We start from the raw sequence: 21206 nt of genomic DNA, 5'->3' as shown, positions 1-21206 counted from the left end.
TCTGCCGACTTTGACACACGACGGAGTGACGACCGCTGAGTGACACATGGCTCAATTCCAGGTGCATGGCTGTTTAAAAGCAGCTTAACCTTCAGTAACTGCAAAATCTCTCAGAGAAGAAGAATAGGCCCTTACTCTGGACATGTATAAAATACACGTGCATAGAAAAGAAAGCACTTTTTAAAATGCTTTTCATTCTAAACTTTTCCCTTTACTGAAATCCCACTCAACTTTTGCAGGTCTGACAAACTGCATCTGCTCACTGTTCATTTAATGTAAATGCAGTCTTGCAAGCTGTTAATCTGTAACAGCGATTAACCAAGGCCAGGGTAGCTGATCTTTGGAGGCCCATACAGCAGATAGAGCTCATCACCAGTCTAGTGCAATCAGAAGCACTTTTACATTCTTTAAACAAGGTTTCGAATCGGTATACATGCGCCGTAAATTCACCCGCACATATATTTTTCATGCTGATAAGACAGCAGGAGCTGAGAGACTCGGGCGTGAACAGAAGACGGAGCAGAACATGGAAGCCTTCCAGCATCACGTGTTTTATTTATCCATCAGCAGCTGAAGATTTTGCCTCCTGTCACCACCTCCCCACGCGTGTGTCCACGGGCTTCAGCATGTTGTTACACCTGGGGTGAATACACAGAAAATATATGTACGGCATGTGTTCACTTTGGAGTAGTAAATTACATTTTAAGTTTTAATATTCAACAAGGTTTGACAGATAAATTCAAGAAATGTCTAAATATGGAATGGCATGTATAGAAAATGACATAAATGGTGTAAGGTGTGAACAAAGACAGCATGGACAACGTCACCTTCACACTGAGTCATCCTCATGCACGGAATTAGCCTGAATTCAATTGTAGTGCCAAATTTGAATAGATTTGGGCTTACTTTAGGGCAGAGGTCACCAACAGGTGGACCCGAACGCAGTCCTGTCCGGACCCAATCTCATTCCTGATTAACTGGATACGGACCCAAATGCCATCCCTTCCGGACCCAGAATAAATTGTTAATTTTGATGGGAGAATTAATTTTAAACCGGAGCATTTATTTCAGCGCTCACCGACACCGCCCCCCCCCCCCCCCCCCCGCCCCCCCGCTCAACAACTTAGGTTCGACCCCCCCCAACAACAACTTACGTTCGCCACTCCGCAGCCCGTCCCCCGGACCGCTGGTCAGAGCTATCTGCCAAATTTGGCCCACGGAACAATATAGTTGATTACCCCTGCTCTAGGGTTTGGTCTTCAGCTCAGAGGCCATCTCCTGTCCTTTGAAACATGTTCACAGCAGCATTACTGTGTGAGTTTGTGGCTAACAAAAATACAGTAAGACCTGAGAAAACATCAGTTTTTGATACTTCTGTAGCCTAACCTCAGTTCATGTAAAAACATGTTATTCGCTACTACATTATGTGTAAGTAGGCGGAAAGGTTGACACTCCGGGTCGTGGTAGAGTACAGGGTTGCCAGGTAGAAAATTTGCACTTCTTTTTGTTGGAAGATGCTCAGAAGTTTATGGAATTGCAGGTTTCCTGTTTAAGGTCTTATTTTAAAAATGTCAATGACCTCGCCCTTTCATTTGGATTTTCTGTTAGAAACATCGTGATTGGAAAGGGAGGCTTTTATACCATTGGTGAATCATGTGAAATTCAGCGTTTTGTTACCGAAGTTCTGTTTTTTAGTAAGATCTGTCCCTGCCAGGAGTGAAAATCTCTAATGTCATAGCAATTCAGTTCTGTTACTTTTTTAGGAAATTAGTCCATGCATCATAAAATCTTCAATTTCACCACAATTCCATTCAATGGTTCTGGTCAAATCGAGAATTATTTTAAATGATGGTACAGCCAGACGCTGAAGTCCTCACGTCAGGAACCGCTAGCAAACGTCTCACCACTGCTGAGCTCTACAACACTGCCATCACCAAGTGCACCTCTGGAATGTGGATTTGCTGGATTATTGGAAAAAGTAAAATAAATGTTCAGCCAAAAAATGTTCAGCCAAAAAATGTATTATTGCAATTGGTTTATTCATATCTAACAACCTGACATTTCTACGGTAGAATTTCAACCTGGAGATTGATGTCATGACGTGTGATCGTTTTACACCCCTATCGTTTACTGTTAATTCAGTCCTACTGTTATTTCTTAGCTGTAGCGGTGGTGTGACAAGTCCTTGGGTGAACGCTGAGGTAATACTCTCCTCTTTAACTGTCTCTGCTCACACCTTCTGGGTCCTGTTGAGCCTGTTAAATTGTACGTTTAAATTTCAGCCCAGGCTTTAATGATGCTGTTAGAGAGTCTGTACAAGAGAGTGTAGACAATAGAAACACAGGTGGCAATTATAGGGTGATAACCTAAAAACACATTTGTTCAGACATCAGAAGGCTGCTTCTTGAAAGAAAAGAACGCTGAAATATCGCCTCCAAAAATCGCATGGAGATCTGATTGAGTATAATTAAGACTGCTTTACCCCTCTGGTGCTCCTGGCCTCGGCCTTAACTGGGTGTGATTTTGTGAATCTACATGAAGCTGCCAGCTCCTCCCATACTGCTCAACCAGGGCTCTTCAATTTGAGGTGTTCATCATAGTGTTTCACACATCATCATTTACATTTGACACTTTAGGCAGGCGCTCTTATCCAGAGCAACGTACAATTTTCAATCATGTTACAGAGGTAGAAAAGTGTAGTGTAAGAGTCGTGCCCAAAGACTCTTATAGGTATGGTATAGAGCGTTTGCCCAGACAGGGATTGAACCCTGGTCCTCCTCTGGAGATGGAGTGATGTAAACAACCATCGTAGAGTGATTAACGTCAACGTAACATTTTTATACGTGATCATAATGCTTTTACGCATCATCACGGCATCGTGAGCCACTGCCACAGTCCTAATATACAGTATAACTGTATGTTTTAAACAGCAGAGTTTTGCTGCACAGTCTAGAATCTCCAGTACTTGGAAACCTTCAGCTAATCTCAAAACCATTACCTATCAAAACTAAAGTCTTGGAAAAGGACCCGGTGGTTCCGTTTGAGAAGTACTTCTGACCTTTTGTTAAGGTGTGGAGTACTAGTGAGTGTACTTCTAAGCATGGCTGGTTCCTCACAGCTCGGTGCTAACGTAGTGACTGTGCTGCTCCTATATTTCTTGGCCCGGCCACTGCTTTCCACACTACAACACCACACTTGTACTGAAAACCCGGAGCTTTGTGCCAGGCACAAAAGAAAAGCTCTTGATAATTTGATCTCTTCTCTTAGAGATAGAACCACTTCAGTGAATACTGGGGGTTTCTTCTGCTCGACTGCCTGTCTGGTTTATACCCCAAACTTGAGTCCATCTTGGGCTGTATTGTAGTCTGTGTTTAGATGCTACCTTTAACATTTTGTTTTGTTACAGTGCCAAGGACATACAGTTGTACCTTCCCTTGATGTAAGATGAATGTTGTGTTCTGAAGAGACTTCTCTCCGGTATTAAAGGCAGGATGGTTAATAACTTTTTGTGATTCAGTGAAAGCAAGTCAGAGGTTATTTTATTAGACTGCCCTCAAATGACCTTCCCCAAACTGTTCCCACAAAGTTGGAAACATACAATCGTCTCAGTGCACTGAAGCATTATTTCCTATCAGTGGAATTACGCCGCCTAGCCCAACTACTGAAAAACAATACAACATTATCCCTCCTCCACCAAACTTTACAGTTGGTACAATGCAGTCACGCAGGTAAATTCTCCTGGCGTTTGCCGGACCCAGACTCAGCCATCAGGCAGATAGAGAAGCATGATTCACCACTCCACAGAATACATTTCCACTGCACCAGTGGCAGGGTGCTTGTCACTGGGCTTTATGTAAAGTTCAATGTAAAGCTTGATGTAAAGTTCAATGTAAAGCTTGATGTAAAGCTTGCATGGGGCTACTCGGCTATGCCATGCCATGATGCTCCTGGTGCAGTTTTTGGGCTGATGTTAATGCCAGATGAGGTTTGGAGCTCTGCAGTTACTGTACAACAGCCCTCAGTTAACCAAGTTAACAGACAAGTTTGCAAACATGGTCTGAACGTCTGTTTCTCCATTAATAAAAATCTAAAGGTTCTTCACCCCATGTTGTGGGAATGTAGGCAAGCAGCAGCCAGGTGAGTGTTCAGACAGGCAGCGTGGTGGTCCAGTGATGGTTCCTCAGCTTCATCACTGCTACATCTCACACAGCAGCTGAACCAGCTTCTGCTTCCTCCTTCCTCCACACTCGCCCAACAGTCTGTGGGTCAGAGCTGTGGGTTCTCCTTTCCCATAACATCTTCCTTGTTAAAATAGCCAATAACTAGTACTCATCAGATTTGATTTGAGAGCCGTCCCTGCACGTTTAAAACATTTACTTTCTGGTCAGTTGTTCAGAGAGAGAGAGAGAGAGAGAGGTGAGGGAAAGAGAAGGGAGGAAGTATGTTGGAGAGGGAGAGAGTCGGTTTGAAGGAAGCAGATAAGGAAGTCAACAGTCTTGACAAAAAAAATATTATGGTGAAAGTAGGAAGCATGCAGGAAGTAGTCTGGTAAGTATCCTAAAATACCCCTCTTTAAAAATACCCCTCATTTGCCATGCTGATTCTAGTACCCTCCAGAATTATCCAGCTTTTTATGTAACTGTCACTCACCTCCAAAAGAGATGTCATCCTGGAAAACATCAAGGAAAGCATGAAGTTAGAAACATGTCCGTGTCATGCCAGTCATGACGTGAGTACATTTGGGCCATCGCCGGTATACAGCAGGGACAAACACAGAGGCATGATTATGAATGTAGCACATACCACGGCCATATTGTCACCAGTGCAGGGCATCCAAAATAATCTTCCAGATTTTGCTGTTCGCTCCAAACCAGGAAGATTAAAACGGACTGACAAGGTTGTCAGTTCATTTTAAGTTTTCATTTTGCTTTGTTAGTGAAAGCTGTGTGACTTTTAAGCAAGAATGGTCTGCTTAACAATCTTGACAAATCCCTTTAAACTTCCTCCATGTGACATTTGGACAGTCAGTGTTCTGTCTCTGCCAGTCTCGGCGCAATCACCCATGCAGTGGGTTTATTTCAGGGAATGTAACAGTGATTAATTGAACCCTAAAGGGCCTCTTCAAACATCAGCTTACACTGGAAACTGCAGTTCAACCTTGTGATGTTCAGACTTCTGGTAAGCTTGCGTTCCATATTTCCTAATGGAAAGAGAAATGACGTGCCCTGAAAAACACAGTGAAACTTTTTCAATGTGACAGTGCCCTCTTGGTTTTAGCGGTTACTTAAGAGTTTCACATCTCACACTGGCAGTGGGGGGGGGGGCCCAGGCGCCCCGTGGCCCTGAGTCCAACGTGTCTAGGGAATCCGTGCTCGTTGAGGGCAGAGAATGAACAGTGATGGGAAAAGAGTGAGTGAAATAATAGAGTAAAGCAGAGACACAAGCAGGCAAGTTCTGGCACTCGCCGCCTGGAAATTGCTTTTGGCCCCAGCGCCTTGCGGATTTATTTTTAATTAAATGTCCTCATCATTCAGCCTAATTACTTTTAGGATAATCAGGCTTTTTTAAATATCATTTAAAGGTTACACCCATCCAGCTCTGGAGTGTAAACTCAGCTGCCCCACCACGCGAAGCCTTAGACTCACTTTCTCTCTCATCCACCCCACACACACACACACACACACACACACACACACACACACACACACACACACTCTCTCCATATGTATGGACTATCTCCCCGCCTTATGTTCCCAGTTTCATATTTCTCTTTCAGACCACACTCCTGCTCTGATATAGTGGCTCTAATAAGATGAGTTAAATGAGAGTCAAGGAACAATGGAGTTAAAAGAAGCTGAGTTATTAATCTCCCCCTGGCAGATGAGAGGCGGATGGGGGTGGTTTGGGGGGAGGGGGGTGCTTGTGATGGCCGGCGGGGGCTACACCATCATTAGCCCACTGTCTACACCCAAAAATATAACCTACAATTTCAATTAGCCCACCAAGCTGTGCTAAAATGCCCTAAATGGGTACAAAATGTATTTTTAGAAGATTTGTGGTATTAAAACGAAGTTTCCTCAGTGCCCCGAGTTCAACCCCTAAATCTTCATCTCGTTCCCATTAATGAGGTGAAATTACAATAGAACGTCATGTCTGACAAAGGATGATGGGAACATGAGAGAGGTGCATCTAAGACGTGCTGGAGTCAGTGGGGGCAAGATTGTCTTTGATGTTCGTCCTACTGTAGTGGCGTGCGATCAGTCCTAATCAGAGCATGCGCCCGCATCTCACAACCCGCCACGTTATTGAGATGAAGAAACCTGTGAATGACAGTGATTGACCCGTGATTATCTCTTTATCGGGCGTGATTGGGGAATTGTGGGAGGTTGATGTCGCAATGAGCAAAACACCAGCTCTGATAGAGTCCTCCTGAAGTACGCAGAGTAATCACAGTCTGGAGCTTTGGGGGAGGGCCGGGGGGGGGGGGGGGGGGGGGGGGGGCACTTAAGCATCTACATTAGATAGTGAAGATCTAAGTGAAGAACTTTACATGATTTGAAGTTAACATGATTTAGTCCCTCACTACAATTAGTCATATTTTGCACTCCAGTATTATCCTGACCAACAGCAGTATTTGCCATCATAGACCAACCAACAGGAATGAAAGTAACTGGTGTTATCTCCCCAAAGTTCAGTAATCAGGAGCACACATTCTACGTGTTCTTGATCTACGTTCTTGAATAAGTATTTGTTGTGGTGGGACGGGGCCAGTGGGGGCATAGTCCCCCCATAGTACCCCCCCCCCCCCCCCCCCCCCCACTATACACACTGATTATCTTTTTGGTTTGTAGGAGTGCTAAGTGCAGTCAGACTGAACAAGTATTTGTGGTCCAGGAATGATGAGATCAGTCCATACCGCTGTGGTATTTCAGCGTGCTGTCTGCAATCATTTGCTAATACCATCTGAAAGGTTGATCATTAAAAGTTTATTGATATGGATTATTGGTCAGTGTGTTAGCTGTGGTGCACCTGTGCAGTGGGCCCCGCCTCTCCGCCTGCCAGCTGTCAGGCTGGGCTCAGGGTCCCGACCCCCGACCCTCGACCCCTTAGTGACCCAGTGACGTCAGAACCAGTTCTGTCATTCCCTTTTTGTCTCCTTCCCTTTTTATGATTTTTCCAATATCTCCCTCCCTGGTGTTCGTCCCTCCAGTTTTTGCAACTCTGCCAGTTCGGTTTCAATTTTGTGAAGATTATGTGCCAAAATACGAAGTCACTATGACTTGCCTTCTCTCTCTCTCTCTCTCTCTCTCTCTCTCTCTCTCTCTCTCTCTCTCTCTCTCTCTCTCTCTCTCTCTCCATCACTCTCTTTTTCCTGCCTTACTCATTGTGAGACTAGAGTTGCACAATGACTCGAGGACCTTGGTGTCCTTCAGGCCCGGAGCTGCAGTGTCCCGGTCCTGTATGTCACCTGTCCCGGTCCTGTATGTCACCTGTCCCGGTCCTGTATGTCACCTGTCCCGGTCCTGTACATCACCTGTCCCGGTCCTGTACGTCACCTGTCCCGGTCCTGTACATCACCTGTACCCGGTCCTGTACGTCACCTGTCCCAGTTCTGTATGTCACCTGTCCCGGTCCTGTATGTCACCTGTCCCGGTCCTGTATGTCACCTGTCCCAGTTCTGTATGTCACCTGTCCCGGTCCTGTATGTCACCTGTCCCGGTCCTGTACGTCACCTGTTCCGGTCCTGTACGTCACCTGTTCCGGTCCTGTACGTCACCTGTCCCGGTCCTGTATGTCACCTGTCCCAGTTCTGTATGTCACCTGTCCCGGTCCTGTACATCACCTGTCCCGGTCCTGTATGTCACCTGTCCCGGTCCTGTACGTCACCTGTCCCGGTCCTGTACGTCACCTGTTCCGGTCCTGTATGTCACCTGTCCCGGTCCTGTACGTCACCTGTCCCGGTCCTGTACATCACCTGTTCCGGTCCTGTATGTCACCTGTCCCGGTCCTGTATGTCACCTGTCCGGGCTCCAGCAGGTCCCCCACCACCAGGGAAATACTCCGAGCCCCGTGCTGCTGCCAGCCAGGTCCGTCCAAGCAGCGGCCGGTTTGGGCGGGATCCTGGTGGGTCTGCCACTGTGCAGGGCAGCCGTACTGCAGCCCAATCCCCCTGGCTGTGTTTCTCACCCGCTGCTGCGGGCTATTAACTACACACATGTTGTTGATGTGCTGAGTTATGGTGTACCACCTATCCTTGAGGGACACATCTAGCGTCGCTGCACATCGCCCATTTGCATTCTTTATGCTGCTGTTAAACCAGCTGAGTGAACCCAAGCAGGGGGGAGATCCAGGGGGGTACAACAACAACCAATCCCTCACCCTTCAGAACACAGGCGGGCAGGGGGGTGGGTAGTGCCAGGACTCCAGTGCCAGGACTCCTCCCCCAGGTCCTAATGCCCCCTTTCCTCTCATCCTTTCTCTCTCAGGACGGTCCAAGGTGGAGGTGACGTATGACAGGATGTACACCGTGACCAGCTGGGTAAGGCTCACCGTCTCGAAGGAGGATGACGGGGTTCCTGTGGTCTGCGTCGTGGACCATCCAGCAGTCAAGGATTTCCAGGCTCAGAAATATCTGGAAGTGCAGTGTAAGTAGGCGGCGGTCCTGGGGTGGAAAGGAGATTTCAAATAGCAAAAATTCTCTGCTGTTCAAATGCCATTTTTGAATCACTGTCATGCTTAATCTAAACCAGGACTTCAAGATTCCTTTATTGAAGCTCAAGCTTTCAGTCAGAATTACATTACTAGCATTACGGTTCTTATGATCGTAGAGAGAGAGCAAGCCCTCTATGGAATCCTACCAGGAAAATGCCTTGTCAGGAAAGGGAAACATCCCATTTTAAAGATGTGTGCTCTGCATTTTTTTATATATATTTTTTTTCTTTCCTGAGTACACATGGATCAAGCGTACTGCTGAGCTAGTGCTGAAAGCTTAAGCAGGCCTCTGTGCTTGAGAAGAGCAGCGTTGACACCATGACAGCCCGGTCTGAGCCACCCACTGTGGACAGCACAACCCTTTGAGTGGGGTCCTGTGAGTGGGGTCCTGGGTCATGGGGTCCTGGGAACGGGGTCCTGGGAGGGGGGCCCTGGGTGGTGGGGTGCGGGAAGGGGGCCCTGTGTGGTAGGGTCATTGGACCTAGCAGCAGAGTCCTGTGAGAGGGTCCTGGGAGTGGGATTGTGGGTGACGGGGTCCTGAGCAGAGGGATTGTGGGTGACGGGGTCCTGAGCAGAGGGATTGTGGGTGACGGGGTCCTCTGCAGAGGGATTGTGGGTGACGGGGTCCTGAGCAGAGGGATTGTGGGTGATGTGGTCCTGAGCAGGGGATGCTAGACGATGGTGCTGCTCTTCCTCGCTGGCTCCACTGAAGCCTTTTGGAAAGGGTTTTTTTTCCCCCTCCTCCCCATGTTTGTATCTGTGTTGCATCCCTAGCCTTGCCCGCTACATCACCCGTGGAACATTGACTGAAAAACCGTGTTTTCACCTGACCTTTCCTTCGCACCGACAGCCCAAATCCGCTCATCATGTCACCACCCGCCCTTTCGCTCGACCAGGGTAAAAGCAGAAAGAATTCAGCTGGTTCCAGCCACGGTGTTTAAGCATGCTCGGGGGAGCTGGAACCGCTCTCTCTCTTTCTTTCTCTCTCTCTCACTCTTCTTTTTCTCTTTTTTTTCCATTTTTTATCTCTCGCTCTCTCTCTCTCTCTCCTAAAATTCACCCATTGCAGCTGGCAAAACAATCAATGGGAGAAAATCTTTTCGCAATGGCGCCGTTAATGGAGTTCATTTGAAGAATGAAAAAAAAAACACTCGTGCACCTTTTTTGATACGCCCAGAAATGCGCAAGGCTGTGCCACGCACAGCTCCACTCCTCTCGCTGGCGACCCCCACCTCTTACCCCCACCCCAGGGTCACGGGGTTTACCAGAAACAAAGAGTTGTGAGACTCCTGCGGTGGAGAGCGCGGCCACACTACTGAAAGGACTGGCAACTTTCTGGCCCTGCGGCAGGACCGTGGGAGCCTGTGCGCTCCCCGAGTGCCCAGGAGAGGAGGCTTCTGAGAGCGAGCGAGACGCTGGAGCCTTCAAAGCGAGAAGGACAGCGCCTTTCATGAGCAGGCCTTGAAGATAAGAGCTCTAGGACCAGGGAGCGTCTCCAGCTCTGCCTGAGACAAACAGGTGAAGCTCTCCTCTTTAACCGTGTCCTCCGAGCACACAGATGTCTTCAGCCGCCCATCGCGGCGAGGGCCGAACCGGGACCACCGGCACGTGATCCAGGTAGATGAACGGAACAGATAGCTTTTGTCTTGAACCAAGAAGATCTGACAGCAAAGCAGTGGGCAGGTAGGAGAATTGTATTTAGTGACCGGGCCAGGAAAGCTATTTATGTGCTGAATTTAAAACAACTCCTTAAATCACCGTATGCCATTCAGAGGGCCTGCTAGTGCATTCGAGGGAGCCAGCTGGCTGGCCAGACCATGGCTTTATGTGAAGTAATGGTGAAGCAATGTTATCCCTGCTGCTGTTAGACATGCCATGGCTGAACAGTCTTTCCACTGTTTCTGCCTGAGCTGGTAAGGTCTCCACATTTCAGACTATGTGGATTTGGAACTAAACCCAATCGCTTTGAGTTTCGCTTGTTTTAACAACAAGGCTCCGTGCCTTTATGCTAATTCGTGATGCCCACTGAGAAATGGGCACATATCACATTATTAACCCGCTGTTACAAATGTCCGTGGTTTCCCGAAGAACGCAGTGCTTAGTGCAGGCGAAACGCCACATAATTGTACCGACATCATTGAAGTTTCACAGTGGCTGATCTGTAATCTGCGCCCCTCCCGCCCCCACGCGGCCGGCTGGGCAGGGGCGCCAGCGCAGCCCCCACGTCTGTGCCACTTCAGCTCCCATTATGGGGAGGATATTAGATTTGGAGCCCTTGGAGAAACTGCAGGTCTGGAAGCCGGCCAAGTTCTGGGCCGCACTACAGGTCCGCCGTTACAGTCAGCCTGTGGGATCGAGCGGAAGGCGCACGAGGGCGTCGGGCCGGGTGGCGCAACCCGGACTCTCACCTATACAAGCCCGCGGCAGCACCGGAACCCACCGCGGACCCAGTGCAGTACAGACGTCACGGATCAAAAGACGTTTATGACGGTGAGGCTGGCCAGGCCTTGCCTTTTCTCTTCTATTCTTTTTTTTCTTATTTGCTGTGAACCTTGTGCGGTACTATTGGTAGAGATATGCTTATTATTCTTCTGTAAGAGCCCAGTGCTCAGCTGGGAAGCTTTTCCTCTGGGCCCGGCTAACTGCTGCTCCCTGGGTCTTTGGCTGCTTAATGAAAGGCCAGGAAGGCTTTCTTGTCTCTCACTCTTTCCTTGTGTTCTCCCTCCCCCTGCTCTCATTAGCACTCTGTGGAACATGGATGTTGCTTTTTCTTTTGTTTCCCCCCCTCTTCCTCCTTTCACCGCCCCATGTCCTCCACATGTAAGCTAAAATGGAGCAGCGGGGGGCTTATTAGTGTTTGCCTACCATGAAACGCCGTTAGAGGCAGCAGTGCTGCCCTCCTCTCTGCCAAAGGCTGCAATTTGCCTTTATTAGCATTGTTGCATAAGCATTCTGCCATTACGCATTTGAGTTCCTCCCTATTGGTTGATGGATTAGACGGACTGAAATGTTCTTTATGACAGCCAAACTCACCCCATTTGTGTGTGTGTTGGGGGGGGTTGGTGGGGTGGAGAGCCGGGGGGGGCGTCTTGGGGGGGATCGCTTGCCTCCCTGAACAGAGCGGTCGTCCCACATAACCGTATCATCGGGCCCCATTCACGCCCTGGTATCCATAATGTGATTGCGGGTGAGCCGTGCGGGGTGGGCCTGCGCGTGAGCCTGTCGGCGTGTCAGCCGTCATTGTGAGTGTCAGCGCTGGCGCGTGTGCCCGCGCGTGTGCCGTGGAGCCCGGTCCCCGCTGAAGCGGAGAGCGCCGCGGCCTCTGCCAGCGGGGGCCGCGCGGATGGCGCTGGATGTAGGGAGCGTGACGGGGGGCGTGGGAGGTGGCAGGGGTGGGTGGCATGGGGAGGCGGTGGGCCGTGCGGGGGCGGCTGATGCAAGGCTGATGCAAGTCCCGGCCCGCGCTGCCTGCTGTCAGCCTTGCTGTGTGCTAGCAGCCTCTGCTACGCGCTGCCAGCTCCTGGTGTGTGATACCAGGCCCGGTTTCATGCTGCCACCCCCTGCTGCTTGATGCCAGTTCCAGCAACATGCTGCCAGTCTCTGTATACACTACCAGCCCCCACGATGTGCAGCACCCCCTGCTACCTGCTGCCTACGCTGCCCAGAGGATGAGCTAGAGGATGCCAGCGATGGGGGGGTCATCTGTGAGACCATGGTTCAGAAGACTGAACGGAGATGTTCTGAGCCGCCATGATAGTGGACATCTCCACCATACTCTTATTCCTACTCTCCACCATACTCTTATTCAAACTCTGCACCATACTAGTTCTACATATGCGATGGCAGCTTAGCAGGACGGCGGAGAACATCAGATAAGAGGTTAATAATAGGGGGGGTGCGGTGGGTGTTGAAGCGTGCCAGGGCTGCTGAGAGTGCCATGCAGCCAGAAGGACGGTGGAGTCATGCCTTCTGTTTCTCTCCTTGGCAGATAAACCGGAGGTGAAGATCGTGGTGGAGTTTCCGCAGGGCCTGACCAGGGAGGGCGAGAACCTGGAGCTGACGTGCATGGCCAGAGGCAAACCACCGTGAGGAACCTTACAATTCACTCTCCTCCTCCACAGGGCCGAGACAGGGACGCTTCCACAGAGCGCCCCAGAGCGCTGCTGTAGTGGCAAACACTGAGCAAATACATTATAACGGTGAAGATCTCTTTAAGGTGGGCTAATTCCGGGTCATTGTGGAAAAAGACAGCATCTCCAGTATTAATGGCGTAATCAAATAACAATATGCTCTCCTGATATATTTACACGATTCTGTGAATGTTGAAGAAGGGAAAACAGGGCAAAGCAAGCTGCACCTGTTTTTATTGGTGTCTGGTAATTGTATGGTAATCAGTCCTTGGGAGAGAGTCTCCGGGTCTGGATTTGCATTCGCATGCCGATGAGGCAAGTGTGTGCCAAATGATGTCATCCATCACAGGCCGCGCTCGCCGGTCCGGGGTGCTCGCGTGGCATCCGGCCGCGTGCTATCAAACAGTTGCTGGCGCGCGACGCCGTCCATAGGCGCTAATTGAAAAAACTGTGCATGAAATGTCAATGTGGGCGGAAGGCGTGGAAACACAATGAGGGCCGCTTCGCACGCGACTCCCCCGCGTTGCCCCGTCCGCCCTTAAAAGTCATATTCCGTAGGGAGCCAGGACTCCTCCCGAATTCATTTAATAAAGATGAAAATACAATCAATACAGTGAGCCGAAAATTGGAAGTCATTTTCATTAAAGGCGGGAGAGAGGGAGCGCAGTCATTACTGTCATATAGTGTTGGGCACGGCGCTCTGGGGGCATTTGTATTCCGCCTCTCACCCCAGCTTCCCTACAGCCCCTCTGGATCTCCCCCTGCTCCCCTCTCAGTGAGGCACTTTCTCTAGGACGTTTCTTCTCCTCCGTCACCTGCGTCCTTACATCACACGTGTATATTTAACCTCTGATTCACGCTCTCACACATTCCTCTACTGCACGTCAGACGCTCTCACTGTCAACCATCACGTGTTGTTTTCTCCTGCAGCAGAAACCACTAGTGCACTAGTTCCCTCCCCCCAATCACCGCTGCTCAGGGTTCTCATGCGGGTGGAAAGTAGTGAAACACCCAACACACACACACACACACAAAAAGTTCCCAGAACAACAAGGAGAACCCTTCCCAGAAGCTGCTTTCAAAGATCCAGGCTGCCACGCCGCCATTGAACCTTGAGAGAGCAGATGAGAGTTTAGAGGCTCCTTTATGTTTCCTTTGTGTTTGGCTTGGTCTGCCCATCACTGCGGGAATCAAACGGACCATCCCGGGCCCTGTTTACAGTAGGTGCTGGGAGAAGAAAGGAGGGGAGCTCTTAGCAGCACTTAATGACAGTAGATGAGAGGAGGGTCTCTGTGCTTTTATATCAGCTCTGAGTGGCACAACTGTTTGTAAAGCAATATCCAGTGCAGCTGGTTCAAATACATGTTTTCTCATGGTTTGGCCCCCTCGTGGTGATTTGAAATCAGTGTGACCTCATGCTGATGTGAAGTGAGTTTTGGCCTCATGGCCTCAATTGATCTTGGGTTTGTTTGAAGTATGTTTGACCTTGTTTGACCTCTGATTTTGTGGTTCTGTGAAGTCACTTTGTCCTGTACTTTGTCCTTCTTCCTCCAGACCTCAGCAGGTGAACTGGGTGAAGGTAGACGATGATGTACCATCACATGCTGTTATCACCGGCACAGATCTCTACATCGAGAACCTTAACAAGTCCTACAACGGTACCTACCGCTGCGTGGCCTCCAACACAGTCGGTGAATCCTATGATGACTACATCCTCTATGTGTACGGTAAGTTCCCAAAGCTCAACAGTGTTCTCTCTCTCTCTCTCTCTCTCTCTCTCTCTCTCTCTTTCTCTCTCTCTCTCTCTCTCTATCTCCCCTCACTGCTCCATCTGAACACAGGTCAATAGCATTGATCTCAATGACATTTCCTTTTCTTTAGGACATCACACTCTAATCTGACCATTTTCCTCTCCGAACTGACTTCTGATATTTATTCTTAGAACACAATAATCAATAAGAAGCTCCTTTAAAATGGATTTATGGCTTGCTGAGGGTCTGTAAGTGGTGAGCTGTAGTAATATTTACAGTGCACAGCTGTGCTATCAACAAAGGAAAGAGGCTCACGCGTGGAAAACCAGCTGCAGCTCGGCGTTCTGCCTTCATTCACATCCCTGTGATTTCTTCCACAATAAAGCCATTATAGCAAATAGTGTAATAAAGAGTGCAGGTGAGTGCGTCACCTGTGCGTGTGGAGTTACTGAATGGCTTGAGCGCAGTAAACACTTGGATCTGCCTCCAGCTGCCATGTTCTAGGAACCTGCCCTCAGATGAGGTGTAAATGTGGTAGTTACTGCAGCACGCTGTCCCCACTTCTCCCCGACGAGAGCCTGCAGGTGTGGGCGTTCACGGTCGTGCACCCCGCACGGAGGATCGGGTGAGGGAGGCGGGCGCGTCCCCGCGTGGTGAGAGCAGACAGAGCCCTACGGGAACGCCGCCTGGCCCGCGCCTGATGGCTTTGATGTCTGCTGCCGCGCCTGACGTCTTCCGTAACTCGGCCCGCAACGCTCGGCCCCGCATTAGAATTGCTAATGCGGGGCGCTGGAACCCGGCACGGGCCTGTCACCACTTAATCTGGCGTCATGTTCCCCTGACAATCCCCACCCACCCTCCCACCTGAACACGGTGTGTTAACACAGCGCCCTGACACCCTTCACTATTCTACAGCCTGCTTCTAAAGACAGCAACAGTGGCATCTGCATGCTTCGTAGTCTTATAATGATTCTTCTTTGCTGTTAATGGGGTGACATCTGCGTATTACAAACTGTGGCCCTGCCACATTCTGGACTTCAGTTGCATAGCTTGACAAGTCCCCTCAAATGTCTGAAAAATGATCAAATTCTGTTGAAGAATTGCACAATTAGGGGCCGTGCTTAGAGGAAGAAAGGGGAAAAGTGACAAAATGGCTCTTTAGCAAGCTGTCAAGCTGGCTACATATTTTCACACATCCAGAATATGTATTAAATAGCATTGCAGAACAGTAATTGTTAAGCCATCGATGCATGACCTTATGGAAACCACAGTGAGAGTGTTTTAATATACATTTCAAGTATTTCTCATAGAAAAGTAAACACTTTAAATATTCCATTACAACTGTGCATATCTGCCTGCTCTTTGTCAGGGAATGAGAGAGCAGAGATGTGTTTTTCTCTCTCTCCCTTTCTCTATCTCCCCCCTCCCTTTCTCTCTCTCTCTCTCTCCTCATCTCAACAAGTTCACGCCATTCCACAGCGAGCGTGGCCAAGAATATCTCTGTGCTCTTATAATTGGAAGTCTGCGAAGTGTAACGTTTCAACTTATGAATGACTTTTTGTCGAAAAAAGGCGCATAAAATCGGGCTCCTCATCAGGGGTGTGCGGTCCGCGCGCGGGGGGGCCGGGCCGCACCGGGGAGAACTCCCCGCTTGGCTTTTCCACACACAAGCCGCAACAGATGTAGTGCAGCAGCCATTTCCCTCTAATGCGTTTGTTCCCCAACTATTGTGAGGCTAAGTGATGAAGAACACCGGGAGGGGGGGCGGCGCTAAAGCTGTTACATGGGGGGGAAACCACATTCTCTGAGACACACTTCCACAGCCCCAGTGGTGGCGCGGCCCTGCGGGCCCATAGGGAGGCAGCACATAGAGCTGTAACCAGTTTACAGAGTGCCTCTAACCTAATAGAGACGCCTCGTGCCTCAGCAACCCCGGCCCCTTTTTATTGCGACCCGCCTCCCACCCCAACCCCGACTTGTCACCCTCGCTCTCGTTTCATCTCCGTAACACTTCCTCTAGTGCTCAGAGCGCCGTGCTCTGCTACCTCGCCATCGCTGGCGAGCAATCGATCACGTCAACGTGCTCCTGTGTCCGAGCCCAGCCACCCCGACACCGGCACCGGCCGTGTCCGAAGCACGAGTCCAGGGGCCGTGCAGAAATCTTAACAGGAATCGGAAGAGAGCGCTGCCCCGTTGTAGGAGGGCCACCAGGAATGCCAGCACCATCCAGCACCATCCAGCACCATCCAGCACCACCCAGCCCTGACCCCTGCGGACCGTGAGTGATGAAGGGCCTCGATTGGTCACGAGCCTCAGACGAGCTGAGGGAGCTAATTGTCCCATGTGACTATGAAGTGTCTGATTGGTGGCAGACGAGAACAGCACTCCCCCCAACAGCACGGGCAGCTCGCGAACAGCCAGCTCCAATCTGCAGGGAACAAAACATCTGCAGGGGAACAAAACAACATAAAAACACACACATACACACACACACACATACACATACACACACACACACACACACACACACACACACACACACAAAATCGGCAGTCCTGCCACAGTGGGCCAAAGCCCATCACTGTGTCATTATAACGAAAGCATACGTCGCACCGCTCAGCAGCCCCGTTCCCGTCACGAGGCCCCGCGTGCCTCCATTACATTTGAGCCGGTGATATTTCCCTCGCAATTTGCTGCAGCCGCGATGCCCGCATTTAAAAGTCAGATTTGGGTGATGCATTTTGGCTGCTGTCAAATGCGGCTTCAGTAGTTTTTTCCCTCTCAAGACGTCACCCAGCTGGAAATGCAAATGCAAAGAATCAGACTAGGTAACGTACAGCGCAGAACGCTCCTGGGAGTCTGTGGGAGACAAATGACGATGCACAGAAAATTGCACGCATGTCGATGCATCTGAATCTGTGACACAAACACAAACAAACCAGCAGTGTTCATAGCTACTAGCCAAGACCACCTCACACAATTAGTATTCACTGAACGATTGTCCACACCCCTGAACAGGGCTTCATACCTGTTTCATTAAGCTGAATAGGGCTTCATAACTGTCGCGTTATTGCGGAATGACACGTGTAACCATGTCCCACATGCGTTCAGCTGCCGTTCAACAACACCCCCCCTTTGATCACGTGGTGAGCCCTTGTTGACGGGCAGAAACAGGGGCATCTGCACCCTGCCAGACTCTAATGTGGACTGTTACCCTCCAGTAAGCACCATCTCGTTAGCCGAGATAAAGCACCCATGTCCTGGCCAAAGCCCAAGCGAGGCGATGACTACAGATCGCTCGGTGGTCGTGCCCGCACGGTTGCCGTGCTCGCTCACGGCGACTGTGTTGCTCGGTTGCCGTGCGCGGTCGGTTGCCGTGCGCGCTCACCGCTCGCTCGCCCGGTTGCCATGCTCGCACGGGTGCTGCGCCCACTGATGCAACCCACCTGTAAACCCCCTCGTTAGTCTGTAAACGCGAATCCCGCTCCTTCTGAAACGAGCCGAGCGCCGCGCGTTCTTCTTTCATCATTAGCGTTGTCATGGCGTCGTCTCCTAATAGGCCAGAGGGGACCCATCAATCTCCTGTTGTCATGTGGGCAGGAGGCAGATTGGGAGGCTGCTGGTTTTGTTGGGAGCGCACTAGCCCCTCCCCCTCCCAAAAAAAAAAAAACCAGAGGAGTCTTGTTGCTCCACATCCATCTCAGTCTGGCTGCCAGGATCATTAACGGGGGCGGGCTCCCCAGCCGTCCTTTCATTAGCCTTTAATTGGAGTCAATCACTCCAGGGGTCCAATCACTGCTGGACTTGACTGGACTTACTGTTATTTTATGCCAATCACTCATGTCCCTCTTCCATTGATTCCAAAAGGCAAAAGCAATGCACGTAGCTAATTGAATGTACTCTCTATACCGAGGCGAAATGTGCTAGTGCTGGCACGTATTGATGTGATGTCGCTGTATTTTCCCAAAAACAGATGGGATGAATTTGTGTGCATATGCCTCTATCTGTCTCTGCCACTGAAAAGCACACTGATCCAAATAGGTTGGCTTTTTTGGTTTTGTTTTCTTGTTTTTTTTTTTCTTCTTCTTCTTCTTCTTTTTTTTTCTTCCCTCTCTGAGCCGTGTGTGTGTTAGCGAGAGGAGGATGGGGACACAGAGGTTTCCTCTGTGCTCATCCCCCTGGAGCACGAGAACCATGGCAGTATTTGCCGGGATTAGCTCCCTCCCCGCGTCCCTCGCTGGTCTTGCTAGAGCGAGCAGGAGCCCTCCTTGAGCAAACAGGCAAAGCTGCCTAACAACAGAAGGTGGCTGGTGGGCAAATCAACAGCTCTGAGCTGCCTCTGCTAATCACTCCCCTACTCACACACGCACTTTCTCGTCTTCGCGCCGCGTTCCTGAATGGCGTTGGGCTATCGCGGCCCCGCGCTCCCCGCAGACCCTCCGTAAGCCAGACGGCTCTTATCCCTCTTGGCGTTTGGGCCACTCCTCCCTCCCTCCCTCCCTCCCTCCCTCTCCTGCGGGCTTCAAACGGCACGGCAGGTTGAAGATTCGCCCTTTCACCAAGTGGCCCACTGGGAAGGAGGAGAGAGAGGAGAGAGGGAACGAGAGAGAGAGAGAGAAAGAGGAGAAGGAAGAGAGAGACAAAGGCAGCGCGGGAGAGAGGGAGTGAGGAAGACACGGGCGATACACTAGAAGCCCTCCTCCCGTTGCTAACCGCCACACGGACGTCTTGGGAACTGGCTTAACTGGCGTTGTTTTGCGGTGGCCTCGGCCCCGTGTGATGATTCATAATGCGCCTTCCATAAACCCTCATCCAGCGACACGCCGCAGGACCGCGCCCCCCCGTCCCAAAGGCGAGGAGCCGCCAACTTTTGATTCGCTGCGGAATTGCTTTGTTTGCGAGGACACACGCGGATAAACATTTACATAGGCGACGGTGCTAAGGAACACGGCGAACTATAGATTTCTTTGGAGCTGAGCGGTTTTAATGAGCTATTGACACCATTGATCCCAAACATCTGCTGGGCATCCACGGTTCGTAACGGGATGCAGCCAATTAAGTCGGCCCACCACTGAGCCTGATACTGGTCTTAACATGCCGAGAACCACACCGCATGCACGCTTAGTCATTCAGTCCACTCCCCACGTTCCTGTCACTCAGCCTTTCTCTGGCCGGGATTTGTTTATTTATTTATTTGGTCGGCTATTTGCGGCGGAGTTCATGCGGTATGACAGAGCCTTGCTTCACCGGGCCGCCTGTTGTTTACGTGCTAACACAAAGGCCCAGAGGAATCGGCGGTGCTCTCGAACCATGGTTCATCTGCTCCCCGTGCTGGCTCTTCAGGTCTTTAGCGCCGTAATCCCGCCGGGTCCGTAGCCACGCTACGGAAGATCAACTCTTGCTTGTTGCTGCTGTTGAAGTTGAAGGTTGTGTTTTGGGTATTTTTACACCTAGCTCCCCTGTACTCTGGAGATGTGTCTACCTTACAAAGCCTATGACGTAGCCACTAGTAAGAAAACAACTTCCATGTGTTATGGATTTATACTGATAGTTATTTTTATATTGCATTATTCAGTGTTATAGTATATAATAGTTTGATATCATAACACTATGATGTCAGAACACAAATGGAGCTGAGCATCATACACTGTCATTTTATGCAAGTCAAAAATGTCCTGATCATAGTAATAAAGAAGGGAAAAGGGTTGTTTTTATTCAACATTACCATTAGAGCAGTCAACCCTAACCTGAACCCCATTCTCTCTCTCTCTCTCTCTCTCTCTCTCTCTCTCTCTCTCTCTCTCTCTCTCTCTATAAAAAAAAAATGTCGATTTATTTACAGGTGTTATATTAAAAAATCCAATCCACTTTGAAAAAAACAAAACCAGAACAGTCTTGTTAAATATTAAAAAACAACCTAAAGCTACAAGTGTTTGATGAAACTGTGGTGTTAGAGAGAACACCTCTCCTCTGGTAATCTGTGCGGTACCCAAGACCTGGAAACACCTCTGTCAGAAAGTGCTGGAACAAAGTCAAATATCCTTCCTGTTGGTTCCACTGGTAACTGTGGTGCAAGGGGAGTAGGTCAGATCACTGTGTAGCCAGCTTGGTACTTTATCACGAGAAGAAACAGGCTAAGAATGTTGTTGCTTGTCAGATAATTGTTTCTAATTTGCTGATTAAATCTGCTGATTAATTTATGAGCAATCAAATGAAAAATCAGTAAATAACCAATTGAATTACTCTCCTACTACTTCATCATGCATTTTCTATACATCTCATTTTCTTTAGTATTCCTACAGGCTCTATCTAGAGTAGGCTCTGTCTGGTCAAAAGCAGTCTCTGACTGGTCTAAAGTAGGTACTGTTTGGTCTAAAGTAGGCTCTGTTTAGTCTAGAGTAGGCTCTGTTTGGTCTATAGTAGGCTCTGACTGGTCTATAGTAGGCTCTGACTGGTATACAGTAGGCTCTGGCTGGTATAAAGTAGGCTCTGGCTGGTCTAGAGTAGGCTCTGTTTGGTCTATAGTAGGCTCTGACTGGTCTATAGTAGGCTCTGACTGGTATACAGTAGGCTCTGGCTGGTATAAAGTAGGCTCTGGCTGGTCTAGAGTAGG

General features: G+C 49.6%; 1 protein-coding gene across 1 annotated transcript in view; it reads left to right on the top strand.

The window, feature by feature from the left end:
• The first annotated feature begins 8466 nt into the window (after nucleotides 1–8466).
• cadm1a (cell adhesion molecule 1a) overlaps nucleotides 8467–21206 on the top strand; it is a 39871-nt gene continuing 27131 nt past the window's right edge. Inside the window, exons 1-3 of the mRNA XM_076980234.1 lie at nucleotides 8467–8645; nucleotides 12701–12797; nucleotides 14397–14569. Of these exons, the coding sequence (XP_076836349.1) occupies nucleotides 8519–8645; nucleotides 12701–12797; nucleotides 14397–14569 (397 nt within the window). The 5' untranslated portion in view covers nucleotides 8467–8518. The remainder of the gene's footprint in view (nucleotides 8646–12700; nucleotides 12798–14396; nucleotides 14570–21206) is intronic.

Source organism: Brachyhypopomus gauderio, chromosome 18 (genome assembly GCF_052324685.1).
Source record: "Brachyhypopomus gauderio isolate BG-103 chromosome 18, BGAUD_0.2, whole genome shotgun sequence".
Taxonomy (NCBI): Eukaryota; Metazoa; Chordata; class Actinopteri; order Gymnotiformes; family Hypopomidae; genus Brachyhypopomus; species Brachyhypopomus gauderio.
This window is presented reverse-complemented; position numbering and strand designations above follow the sequence as displayed.